Source organism: Pelophylax lessonae (assembly GCF_965119305.1).
Source record: "Pelophylax lessonae genome assembly, chromosome: 10".
Lineage (NCBI taxonomy): Eukaryota > Metazoa > Chordata > Amphibia > Anura > Ranidae > Pelophylax > Pelophylax lessonae.
This window is the reverse complement of record NC_138777.1, coordinates 5557138-5571702: the sequence shown is the minus strand read 5'-3', so window position 1 is coordinate 5571702 and position 14565 is coordinate 5557138. Positions and strand designations below refer to the sequence as shown.

The window sequence follows — 14565 nt, the reverse complement described above, 5'->3', positions numbered from 1 at the left end:
AGTGATGGGTGATGATGGTCGGGAGTCTCTAGTGATGGGTGATGATGATCGGGAGTCTCTAGTGATGATTGGGAGTCTCTAGTGATGGTTGGGGGTCTCTAGTGATGGGTGATGATGATCGGGAGTCTCTAGTGATGGTTGGGGGTCTCTAGTGATGGGTGATGATGGTTGGGAGTCTCTAGTGATGGATGAAGATGGTCGGGAGTCTCTAGTGATGGGTGATAATGGTCCGAGTCTCTAGTGATGGGTGATGATGGTCGGGAGTCTCTAGTGATGGGTGATGATAATTGGGAGTCTCTAGTGATGGGTGATGATGGTCCGAGTCTCTAGTGATGGGTGATGATAATTGGGAGTCTCTAGTGATGGGTGATGATGGTCCGAGTCTCTAGTGATGGGTGGGAGTCTCTAGTGATGGGTGATGATAATTGGGAGTCTCTAGTGATGGGTGATGATGGTCCGAGTCTCTAGTGATGGTTGGGAGTCTCTAGTGATGGGTGATGATGGTCTGAGTCTCTAGTGATGGGTGATGATAATTGGGAGTCTCTAGTGATGGGTGATGATGGTCGGGAGTCTCTAGTGATGGGTGATGATGGTCGGGTGTCTCTAGTGATGGGTGATGATGGTCGGGTGTCTCTAGTGATGGGTGATGATGGTCGGGAGTCTCTAGTGATGGGTGATGATAATTGGGAGTCTCTAGTGATGGGTGATGATGGTCCGAGTCTCTAGTGATGGGTGATGATGGTCGGGTGTCTCTAGTGATGGGTGATGATGGTCGGGTGTCTCTAGTGATGGGTGATGATAATTGGGAGTCTCTAGTGATGGGTGATGATGGTCTGAGTCTCTAGTGATGGGTGATGATAATTGGGAGTCTCTAGTGATGGGTGATGATGGTCTGAGTCTCTAGTGATGGGTGATGATAATTGGGAGTCTCTAGTGATGGGTGATGATGGTCCGAGTCTCTAGTGATGGGTGGGGGTCTCTAGTGATGGGTGATGATGGTCGGGAGTCTCTAGTGATGGGTGATGATAATTGGGAGTCTCTAGTGATGGGTGGGGGTCTCTAGTGATGGGTGATGATGGTCGGGAGTCTCTAGTGATGGGTGGGGGTCTCTAGTGATGGGTGATGATGGTCGGGAGTCTCTAGCGATGGGTGATGATGGTCGGGAGTCTCTAGTGATGGGTGGGGGTCTCTAGTGATGGGTGATGATGGTCGGGAGTCTATAGTGATGGGTGATGATGGTCGGGTGTCTCTAGTGATGGGTGATGATGGTCGGGAGTCTCTAATAATGGACAGATGATGGTGGAAGCCTTCATTGATGGGATGACATGGGGGGGGGGGGGGTGTCTCTAGTGAAGGGATGATGATTATTAGGGGGTCTCCATGAATGGGATGACATTGGGGTCTCTAGTGATATAGTGATGGGAGTCTCTAGTGATGGGTGATGGTTGGGGGTCTCTAGTGATACAGTTGTGGTGATGGGAGTCCTCCACTGATTGGATGATGATAATGATGGTGATGGGAGTCCTCCACTGATTGGATGATGATAATGATGGTGGTGGGAGTCCTCCACTGATTGGATGATGGTTGGTGTTGGGGGTAATCTCGGTCAGGCACTCTAGGAAAAGAATTACGTCACCCCCTTTGTACTCCCATTGAGCGCATGCTCTGGATGGCTCCCGCCCCTTCTCCTCAGAGGCCCCGCCCCGACCCCCGGACATCCCGGCATGCAGAGCGGGGAGCCCCTCTGAGCACCCAGAGATGAGCGGAGGGAACAGCGCGCCGCCCGGCCGCTTCGCCGATTATTTCGTCCTCTGCGGATTGGACACCCGAACCGGCCTGGAGCCCGACCAGCTCTCCGGTGAGTGCCGAGTGTGGGGGAGGGGAATAACGGTCCGGAGAGCCGCCTGTCCGTATGTGACCCCGGGATCCTCCCCGAACCGTCCGAGCTCCTCCATAATACAACCCCCCCCCCAATATTACAATGTATCCTATCCACCCCCCCCCCCATAATGCAATGTATCCAACCCCCCCAATATTACAATGTATCTTATCCCCCCCATAATACAATGTATTCTATCTCCCCCCCCCCCATAATACTATGTATCCAACCCCCCCCCCCAATATTACAATGTATCCTATCCACCCATAATACAATGTATTCTACCCCCCCCCATAATACAATGTATCCAACCCCCCCCAATATTAAAATGTATCCTATCCACCCATAATACAATGTATTCTATCTCCCCCCCATAATACAATGTACCCAACCCCCCCCCCCCCCAATATTACAATGTATCCTATCCCCCCATAACACAATGTTTCCTATCCCCCCCCATAATACAATGTATCCTACCCCCCCAATAATACAATGTATCCTACCCCCCCAATAATACAATGTATCCTATCCCACCCCCCCCCCCCAATATTACAATGTATCCCATCCCCCCCAGAACACGATGTATCCTATCCCCCCCATAATACAATGTATTCTACCCCCCAAATAATACAATGTATTCCACCCCCCCCCATAATACAATGTATCCTATCCACCCCCCCCCCCCTGCCCATACAATACAATGTATCCAATCAAACAAATTATAAAATGTATTTATTTACTTTACAGACTTGTTTGTTTACATTTTCTCCAGGGAAAAGATCCAAAATTTACAATGTATCTCCATCCCTGGGTACAATGTCTCTCCATCCCTGGGTGCAATGTCTCTCCATCCCTGGGTGCAATGTCTCTCCATCCCTGGGTGCAATGTCTCTCCATCCCTGGGTACAATGTCTCTCCATCCCTGGGTGCAATGTCTCTACATCCCTGAGTACAATGTCTCTCCATCCCTGAGTACAATGTATCTCCATCCCTGGGTGCAATGTATCTCCATCCCTGGGTGCAATGTCTCTCCATCCCTGGGTGCAATGTATCTCCATCCCTGGGTGCAATGTCTCTCCATCCCTGGGTACAATGTCTCTCCATCCCTGGGTACAATGTCTCTCCATCCCTGGGTACAATGTCTCTCCATCCCTGGGTACAATGTCTCTCCATCCCTGGGTACAATGTCTCTCCATCCTTGGGTACAATGTCTCTCCATCCTTGGGTACAATGTCTCTCCATCCTTGGGTACAATGTCTCTCCATCCCTGGGTACAATGTCTCTCCATCCCTGGGTACAATGTCTCTCCATCCTTGGGTACAATGTCTCTCCATCCTTGGGTACAATGTCTCTCCATCCTTGGGTACAATGTCTCTCCATCCCTGGGTGCAATGCATCTCCATCCCTGGGTGCAATGTCTCTCCATCCCTGGGTGCAATGCATCTCCATCCCTGGGTGCAATGTCTCTCCATCCCTGGGTGCAATGCATCTCCATCCCTGGGTGCAATGTCTCTCCATCCCTGGGTACAATGTCTCTCCATCCCTGGGTGCAATGTCTCTCCATCCCTGGGTACAATGTCTCTCCATCCCTGGGTGCAATGCATCTCCATCCCTGGGTGCAATGCATCTCCATCCCTGGGTGCAATGTCTCTCCATCCCTGGGTGCAATGTCTCTCCATCCCTGGGTACAATGTCTCTCCATCCCTGGGTGCAATGCATCTCCGTCCCTGGGTGCAATGCATCTCCGTCCCTGGGTGCAATGCATCTCCGTCCCTGGGTACAATGCATCTCCGTCCCTGGGGGCAATGCATCTCCGTCCCTGGGTGCAATGCATCTCCGTCCCTGGGGGCAATGCATCTCCATCCCTGGGTGCAATGCATCTCCGTCCCTGGGGGCAATGCATCTCCGTCCCTGGGGGCAATGCATCTCCGTCCCTGGGGGCAATGCATCTCCCTGGGCGCAATGAGGGAGATTTAATAAAACCGCTGAGTGCAAAATCTGCTGCAGCTGTGCATAGCAACCAATCAGCTTCCAGGTTTTATTGTCAAAGCTTCATAGAACAAGCTGATGTTAGAAGCTGATTGGTTACTCTGCACAGCTGCACCAGATTATGAGTGCACCAGTTTTAGTAAATCTCCCCCCAATGTATTTTCTCTGTACACACACAGGTGGTATTCCCTGTGCTGTGCAGACTGGAGATTTCATATATAGATCTATTACAGTGTACATCCTGTATGTCTGTGTATAGAGCACTGTATATATCTTCTCTTATATACAGGTCACATTGTATATATAGAACACTGTATATACGGTATATATGGGATGCTTTGTGGTGTTTTATGTAGTGTGCTTGTATACAGGATATTGTGTGCTGTATATCTTCTACCTTCTTTGTTATAATATGTAATGTGTACCATGTTATGATATGTAATGTGTACCATGTTATGATATGTAATGTGTACCATGTTATGATATGTAATGTGTACCATGTTATGATATGTAATATGTACCATGTTATAAAGGGAATTCTATACGGTGTGCTTTGTTTCTTATACATGGCTTTATTCAGTGAGGATTTATATACTGCCACCCTCACAATTTGCCTGAGGTTCCCCATGTGATTTCAGAGCGCGCCTCACTGTCCTCTGTGTACAGCTGCTGGTGTCTGTAGGGGGTTGTGGAGAAGGCTTGGACCCTTTTCAGGTTTTTCTTGCCTTTTGTCACTTCCTGTCTGTTGAATCTGTTGTCACTGAGACAGGAAGTGAGTGAAAATCTCTTTTATCAGAACCTTGAATAGCATTCAGCCCTGAAAAATTTGAAAGGAGTTCTCATTTTTCCTTAATTCAAATGGTTAATAATGTTTTTGCCAGACATACATGTTAAATGTGAAGATATGCATATATTTTACCTTCCCTGGTTCCTGCCCCCCCCCTTCCTTCCTTCCTTCCTTCCTTCCTTCCTTCCTTCCCTCCCATATCAACATGACATTTTTCAATAAAACAAGTTATGTAATGAAAAAATAATTATTTTAGACACTGTGATTCATCACTGGGTCTCTGAGCTTATCTATGCAATGCATGGCCTGATGCAAGCAGTGGGTGCGCTCTTGGGAGGAGTTATGCAAATATGAAAATGCCTTGATGGGTGGGTGTCAGTTTGGAGGAGTGGGCATTCCTACACAGGTAATGCCCTCGTGGGCCGGTACGCCTGTGCAGGACTGAAGGGGAGGGGCCGGTACGCCTGTGCAGGGCTGAAGGGGAGGGGCCGGTACGCCTGTGCAGGGCTGAAGGGGAGGGGCCGGTACGCCTGTGCAGGGCTGAAGGGGAGGGGCCGGTACGCCTGTGCAGGGCTGAAGGGGAGGGGCCGGTACGCCTGTGCAGGGCTGAAGGGGAGGGGCCGGTACGCCTGTGCAGGGCTGAAGGGGAGGGGCCGGTACACCTGTGCAAGACTGAAGGGGAGGCAGGAGGTGAGATATAAGGGGGTTTGATCTCAAACATCTGAAGACGTCTCTGGTTTTCCTATTTGTGAGAAATCCAGAGATCCTCTCCATATAATCCGGTGTTGTGGATGGTGTGGGCGGAGTCTCCCTCCATGAATCTTTCATGTTGCTTATAAAATATGTACAATGCGTGTTTCTCATTGGGTGGGGAAGTGTCATCTCTCCTTCCACCGCTCTCCGGCTGCAGGGACTACAAGACCCAGCATGACCTACCAACCTCTGCATGCTGAGACTTGTAGTACAAGCAGCAGGAGCCCCTCAGTGAATCCAACCCAAGAACAGGGATGTCCTATATTGCAGCTCAGGTGTGCTGGCTGCATTAGTTCTATTTCTTTTTTCTCCAGGCTTTATCCCTTTATTTTAAGTTGGTGATCCTGCCAGTAACACACTCCCTGTCCTGCGGTGACCACGCTCACTGTCACTCACCCTTCTGTACCAGGATTGCAGATATAAGATAGGAAGACAACACCCCACCCTCCTCCTATTGTCCATAGCATAGATGGGAAAAGTTCTGTAGTCCTCAGAGCTAACCGAGCGCAATGCAGCACAGGAAATGATCTGTTTTCTGGATTTCTGGCAGGATCATTGGCTATTATTGAGCGGAGATAACAGAGCACTTTCAGTGGGAAATGTGCTGATCAGTAAGTAGCGAGTGAGAGAAGATCATTGTTGGGTTTTACATACACTTCACCAATTCTGACTCCATTATTCAGCTATTGGGGGAAGACTTGAAGACTTTCTCTGTTGTGCACACACAGCTATATGCTAGAGCTGCACAATTTAATCGTTAAATCGCACTCTGGATTCCCCCCCCCCCATCTTACAACTGCATGTATTCGATTCATACAGAGCCATTCTCTGCTCACTCACAGCTGTCAAAAAAAAAATAAAGCCTCCAGAAAATGTTGATAAACATTGTTAAGGCAGAGAGATAACTATAAACACAAATGTATTACAATGTATCATTTCCTTCTTTTACATCAAAGGAATGAACTTCCGTCTGTAAGTGAGGGCAGTTTAACTTAAAGCGGAGTTCCGGGCACAAAATCTGTATTTTTTTTTTTTTGTGCCCCTCCGCTAGCTATACATAACCTGAAAAGGAATTGGATAGTTATTTTTTTTTTTTTTTTTGTACACTCACTTCGTAATCGAAGATCGTAAATACTCACCTCAGGGTACTTCCTCCTCCAGCGCCGAGGCTCACCCCGTCACTTCCGGCCTCGCGATGATTCCTGGGAGCTGAACGTCATCGCTCCCAGGAATCAATGCGACGGCACCGGCCCCGCACGTCACTTCCGGGCGACGCCACAAGTGACGAGAGGGGCCGGTGCGGCGCATTCTGGGAGAAGAAGACGCGGAAGAAGACACCGAAGAGGATCGCGCCGGCTTCAGCTGCCCACAAGAGAGATCGCAACGCTGTGGAAGAAATTTTCAAAGTAAGTATTTCTTCTTGCAGGTAAGTGCGAACCGGGACAGATCAGAGGCTAGCCATTGTGGAATGTGCTAGCCCTGACTGTCCCGGGGGTATGTTCATTAAAAAATGAGATCTGTGCCCGGAACTCCGCTTTAAAGCTGTTGTATATTCATAAAAAAAAAAAAACACAAACCCTGCAAGACAAAGGCATAGTGAACTAGTATGCATCACATACTAGCTCATTAAAAAAATACTTACCTTAGAACGAAGCCCCGACACGGCCGTCTGGACAACGCTGACATGCTCCCTCGGCGTCTCTTCCTAGTTCGGCGGCTCCGGCGTTGTCAGTGGCTGGAGCCGCGATGACGTCACTCCCGCCGGACCTTCAGAGCGCATGCGCCGCAGACGTCAGCGGCTGCATGCAGGTTGAATATCTCCTAAACCGTGCAGGATTAGGAGATATTTGTACCTGCAGTAAGACTTATTATAGCCTGCATTATAGACTTACCTGTAGGTAAAAGTCAAATAGCAGAGTATGTTACCGCTTTAACCACTTGCCGACTCCTGCAAGACTATATACGGCGGCGGTCAGCCCCTCACAGGCAAAGTGACGTAGGGGTACATCACTAGCCTGTGAGCCTAGGGAGAGAGCGTGCGCCGCCGGAGGCGTGCTCCTGCCCGCTCACGGACCCCCCCCCCCCCCCCCCGCGCGTGTGAGCGGCGGACCCGATATCCGCCGGTCACTCGCAATCGTCAGTTACACTGGGAGAAAGGCAGGCGGCTAATGTAAACAAAGCCGCCTGTCATTGTTCCCTGTGTAACAGCAGAGATCATACGATCCTGCTATGTAGGACTGTAGATCTCTGCTGTTACATGAAAAGCCACAGCCAATCACAGTTAGAAGCACGCCCCTAGGGACACACTTAACCCCTCCCTCTCCAATAAAGTTAACCCCTTCCCTGCCAGTGTAATTTTTACAGTAACAGTGCATATGTATAGCACTGATTACTGCAGTAATGTCACTGGTAACCCCAAAAGTGTCAAAAATGTCAGTCAAGGGTCCAATCTGTCCGCCACAATGTCGCAGTCCCGCAAAAAAAAAATCGCAGCTCGCCGCCATTACTCATTAAAAAAAAAAAAAATGACAAAAATCTTTTCCTTAGTAAACGCAATAACTTTTGCGCAAACCAATCAAAATACGCTTATTGTGATTTTTTTTTTTTTTTTTACCAAACATATGTAGCACAAAACTAATTGGCCTAAAATGTTAAAAAAAATTAGATTTTTACATTTTTTGGGGGGAATTTCATATAAAAAAAAATGTGAAAAATATTGTTATTTTTGCAAAATTGTTGCTCTTTTTTTGTTTATAGCGCATGATCAAAATATCGCAGAGGTGATCAAATACCACCAAAAGAAAGCTCTGTTTGTGGAAAAAAAAAGGACATCAATTTTATTTGGGTACAGCGTCGCATGACCGCGCAGTTGTCCGTTAAATTCACGCAGTGCCGAATCGCAAAATAGGCCCTGGTCAGGAAGGGGGTAAAATCTTCCGGGGCTTAAGTGGTTAAAGACTAAGCCTTTTTCTGACACTTGTTGCTTACAAGTTAAAATCAGTATTTTTTGCTAGAAAATTACTTGGAACCCCCAAACATTTTATATATATATATATAATATAATTTTAACAGAGACCCTAGAGAATAAAATGGCGGTCGTTGCAATCTTTTATGTCGTACAGTATTTGCGCAGCGGTCTTTCAAATGCATTTTTTTGGGAAAAAATACACTTCAATGGATTAAAAAAATAAACAGTAAAGTTAGCCCAATTTTTTTGTATAATGTGAAAGATGTCATGCCGAGAATTGTGATCTTTATTCTAAGCAAAGAATTGTGATTCTCCTTTTATCCAGAATCGTGCAGCTCTACTATATGCTTTCCTAGTCCATTCCTCCCCATTATCACACACATGTGGAGTCATGGAAGTAGGCTTCTGTGTTTGCACCCCCACCCCCCCCCCCCCCGGCCTGAGACTGACTCATCACTGACACCTCCGGGTGTAATGATTGGGAGATGGGAGGAGCGGATCCTCATCACCGGGATGGTGAGCCGTAGGACCCGCACTCTGCGCTTTATCCTTCTATTGAAAAAGTTACATTACATTGTATATACAGGGATGGAGAGGAGAGAGATACATTATATACAGGGATGGAGAGGAGAGAGAGATACATTGTATACAGGGATGGAGAGGAGAGAGATACATTGTATACAGGGATGGAGAGGAGAGAGATACATTGTATACAGGGATGGAGAGGAGAGAGATACATTGTATACAGGGATGGAGAGGAGAGAGAGATGCATTGTATACAGGGATGGAGAGAGAGATACATTGTATACAGGGATGGAGAGGAGAGAGATACATTGTATACATGGATGGAGAGGAGAGAGAGATGCATTGTATACAGGGATGGAGAGGAGAGAGAGAGATGCATTGTATACAGGGATGGAGAGGAGAGAGAGAGATGCATTGTATACAGGGATGGAGAGGAGAGAGAGAGATACATTGTATACAGGGATGTAGAGGAGAGGGAGATACATTGTATACAGGGACGGAGAGGAGAGAGAGAGAGAGATACATTGTATACAGGGATGGAGAGGAGAGAGATACATTGTATACAGGGATGGAGAGGAGAGAGATACATTGTATACAGGGATGGAGAGGAGAGAGAGAGATACATTGTATACAGGGATGGAGAGGAGAGAGATACATTGTATACAGGGATGGAGAGGAGAGAGATACATTGTATACAGGGATGGAGAGGAGAGAGATACATTGTATACATGGATGGAGAGGAGAGAGAGAGATACATTGTATACAGGGATGGAGAGGAGAGAGAGATACATTGTATACAGGGATGGAGAGGAGAGAGATACATTGTATACAGGGATGGAGAGGAGAGAGATACATTGTATACATGGATGGAGAGGAGAGAGAGAGATACATTGTATACAGGGATGGAGAGGAGAGAGAGAGATACATTGTATACAGGGATGGAGAGGAGAGAGATACATTATATACAGGGATGGAGAGGAGAGAGATACATTGTATACAGGGATGGAGAGGAGAGAGAGATGCATTGTATACAGGGATGGAGAGAGAGATACATTGTATACAGGGATGGAGAGAGAGATACATTGTATACAGGGATGGAGAGAGAGATACATTGTATACAGGGATGGAGAGGAGAGAGATATGCATTGTATACAGGGATGGAGAGAGAGATACATTGTATACAGGGATGGAGAGGAGAGAGATGCTTTGTATACAGGGATGGAGAGGAGAGAGAGAGATACATTGTATACAGGGATGGAGAGGAGAGAGAGAGAGAGAGATACATTGTATACAGGGATGGAGAGGAGAGAGAGATACATTGTATACATGGATGGAGAGGAGAGAGAGATGCATTGTATACAGGGATGGAGAGGAGAGAGAGATGCATTGTATACAGGGATGGAGAGGAGACCGATACATTGTATACAGGGATGGAGAGGAGAGAGAGATACATTGTATACAGGGATGGAGAGGAGAGAGAGAGATACATTGTATACAGGGATGGAGAGGAGAGAGAGAGAGAGATACATTGTATACAGGGATGGAGAGGAGAGAGATACATTGTATACAGGGATGGAGAGGAGAGAGATACATTGTATACAGGGATGGAGAGGAGAGAGATACATTGTATACAGGGATGGAGAGGAGAGAGATACATTGTATACAGGGATGGAGAGAGGAGAGATACATTGTATACAGGGATGGAGAGAGGAGAGATACATTGTATACAGGGATGGAGAGAGGAGAGATACATTGTATACAGGGATGGAGAGAGGAGAGATACATTGTATACAGGGATGGAGAGAGGAGAGATACATTGTATACAGGGATGGAGAGAGGAGAGATACATTGTATACAGGGATGGAGAGGAGAGAGATACATTGTATACAGGGATGGAGAGGAGAGAGATACATTGTATACAGGGATGGAGAGGAGAGAGATACATTGTATACAGGGATGGAGAGGAGAGAGAGAGATACATTGTATACAGGGATGGAGAGGAGAGAGAGAGATACATTGTATACAGGGATGGAGAGGAGAGAGATACATTGTATACAGGGATGGAGAGAGGAGAGAGATACATTGTATACAGGGATGGAGAGAGGAGAGAGATACATTGTATACAGGGATGGAGAGGAGAGAGATACATTGTATACAGGGATGGAGAGAGGAGAGAGATACATTGTATACAGGGATGGAGAGGAGAGAGAGATACATTGTATACAGGGATGGAGAGGAGAGAGATACATTGTATACAGGGATGGAGAGGAGAGAGAGAGATACATTGTATACAGGGATGGAGAGGAGAGAGAGAGATACATTGTATACAGGGATGGAGAGGAGAGAGAGAGATACATTGTATACAGGGATGGAGAGGAGAGAGAGAGATACATTGTATACAGGGATGGAGAGGAGAGAGAGAGATACATTGTATACAGGGATGGAGAGGAGAGAGAGAGATACATTGTATACAGGGATGGAGAGGAGAGAGAGATACATTGTATACAGGGATGGAGAGGAGAGAGAGATACATTGTATACAGGGATGGAGAGGAGAGAGAGAGATACATTATATACAGGGATGGAGAGGAGAGAGAGATGCATTGTATACAGGGATGGAGAGGAGAGAGAGATACATTGTATACAGGGATGGAGAGGAGAGAGAGATACATTGTATACAGGGATGGAGAGGAGAGAGAGATACATTGTATACAGGGATGGAGAGGAGAGAGAGATACATTGTATACAGGGATGGAGAGGAGAGAGAGATACATTGTATACAGGGATGGAGAGGAGAGAGATACATTGTATACAGGGATGGAGAGGAGAGAGAGATACATTGTATACAGGGATGGAGAGGAGAGAGATACATTGTATACAGGGATGGAGAGGAGAGAGATACATTGTATACAGGGATGGAGAGAGGAGAGAGATACATTGTATACAGGGATGGAGAGAGGAGAGAGATACATTGTATACAGGGATGGAGAGAGGAGAGAGATACATTGTATACAGGGATGGAGAGGAGAGAGAGATACATTGTATACAGGGATGGAGAGGAGAGAGATACATTGTATACAGGGATGGAGAGGAGAGAGAGAGATACATTGTATACAGGGATGGAGAGGAGAGAGAGAGATACATTGTATACAGGGATGGAGAGGAGAGAGAGAGATACATTGTATACAGGGATGGAGAGGAGAGAGAGAGATACATTGTATACAGGGATGGAGAGGAGAGAGAGAGATACATTGTATACAGGGATGGAGAGGAGAGAGATACATTGTATACAGGGATGGAGAGGAGAGAGATACATTGTATACAGGGATGGAGAGGGGAGAGAGAGATACATTGTATACAGGGATGGAGAGAGGAGAGAGATGCATTGTATACAGGGATGGAGAGAGGAGAGAGATACATTGTATACAGGGATGGAGAGGAGAGAGAGATACATTGTATACAGGGATGGAGAGGAGAGAGAGATACATTGTATACAGGGATGGAGAGGAGAGAGAGATACATTGTATACAGGGATGGAGAGGAGAGAGAGATACATTGTATACAGGGATGGAGAGGAGAGAGATACATTGTATACAGGGATGGAGAGAGGAGAGATACATTGTATACAGGGATGGAGAGAGGAGAGATACATTGTATACAGGGATGGAGAGAGGAGAGATACATTGTATACAGGGATGGAGAGGAGAGAGATACATTGTATACAGGGATGGAGAGGAGAGAGAGAGATACATTGTATACAGGGATGGAGAGGAGAGAGAGAGATACATTATATACAGGGATGGAGAGGAGAGAGAGATACATTGTATACAGGGATGGAGAGGAGAGAGATACATTGTATACAGGGATGGAGAGAGGAGAGATACATTGTATACAGGGATGGAGAGGAGAGAGATACATTGTATACAGGGATGGAGAGGAGAGAGAGAGATACATTGTATACAGGGATGGAGAGGAGAGAGATACATTGTATACAGGGATGGAGAGAGGAGAGAGATACATTGTATACATGGATGGAGAGGAGAGAGAGAGATACATTGTATACAGGGATGGAGAGGAGAGAGAGAGATACATTGTATACAGGGATGGAGAGGAGAGAGAGAGATACATTGTATACAGGGATGGAGAGGAGAGAGAGATACATTGTATACAGGGATGGAGAGGAGAGAGAGAGATACATTGTATACAGGGATGGAGAGGAGAGAGAGATACATTGTATACAGGGATGGAGAGGAGAGAGAGATACATTGTATACAGGGATGGAGAGGAGAGAGAGATACATTGTATACAGGGATGGAGAGGAGAGAGAGATACATTGTATACAGGGATGGAGAGGAGAGAGATACATTGTATACAGGGATGGAGAGGAGAGAGATACATTGTATACAGGGATGGAGAGAGGAGAGATACATTGTATACAGGGATGGAGAGGAGAGAGATACATTGTATACAGGGATGGAGAGGAGAGAGATACATTGTATACAGGGATGGAGAGGAGAGAGAGAGATACATTGTATACAGGGATGGAGAGGAGAGAGAGAGATACATTGTATACAGGGATGGAGAGGAGAGAGAGATACATTGTATACAGGGATGGAGAGGAGAGAGAGAGATACATTGTATACAGGGATGGAGAGGAGAGAGATACATTGTATACAGGGATGGAGAGGGGAGAGAGAGATACATTGTATACAGGGATGGAGAGGAGAGAGAGAGATACATTGTATACAGGGATGGAGAGAGGAGAGAGATACATTGTATACAGGGATGGAGAGGAGAGAGAGATACATTGTATACAGGGATGGAGAGGAGAGAGAGATACATTGTATACAGGGATGGAGAGAGGAGAGAGATACATTGTATACAGGGATGGAGAGAGGAGAGAGATACATTGTATACAGGGATGGAGAGAGGAGAGAGATACATTGTATACAGGGATGGAGAGAGGAGAGAGATACATTGTATACAGGGATGGAGAGAGGAGAGAGATACATTGTATACAGGGATGGAGAGAGGAGAGAGATACATTGTATACAGGGATGGAGAGAGGAGAGAGATACATTGTATACAGGGATGGAGAGAGGAGAGAGATACATTGTATACAGGGATGGAGAGAGGAGAGAGATACATTGTATACAGGGATGGAGAGAGGAGAGAGATACATTGTATACAGGGATGGAGAGAGGAGAGAGATACATTGTATACAGGGATGGAGAGAGGAGAGAGATACATTGTATACAGGGATGGAGAGAGGAGAGAGATACATTGTATACAGGGATGGAGAGAGGAGAGAGATACATTGTATACAGGGATGGAGAGAGGAGAGAGATACATTGTATACAGGGATGGAGAGAGGAGAGAGATACATTGTATACAGGGATGGAGAGAGGAGAGAGATACATTGTATACAGGGATGGAGAGGAGAGAGAGATACATTGTATACAGGGATGGAGAGGAGAGAGATACATTGTATACAGGGATGGAGAGAGGAGAGAGATACATTGTATACAGGGATGGAGAGAGGAGAGAGATACATTGTATACAGGGATGGAGAGAGGAGAGAGATGCTTTGTAGGAACGTAAACAAAAAGTCAGTAAATGACATATTTATTTGCCCCTTCGCCTGCACTCCATTCTCAAACATCCC

General features: G+C 46.5%; 1 protein-coding gene across 1 annotated transcript in view; it reads left to right on the top strand.

Annotated features, from left to right (window-relative positions):
* Positions 1-519: 519 nt before the first annotated feature.
* Positions 520-14565, top strand: part of DENND5A (DENN domain containing 5A) — a gene marked incomplete at its 5' end in the record, with an annotated part of 71432 nt that continues 57386 nt past the window's right edge. The window contains one exon of the mRNA XM_082270516.1: positions 520-703. Coding sequence (XP_082126642.1) covers positions 520-703 — 184 coding nt within the window. The remainder of the gene's footprint in view (positions 704-14565) is intronic.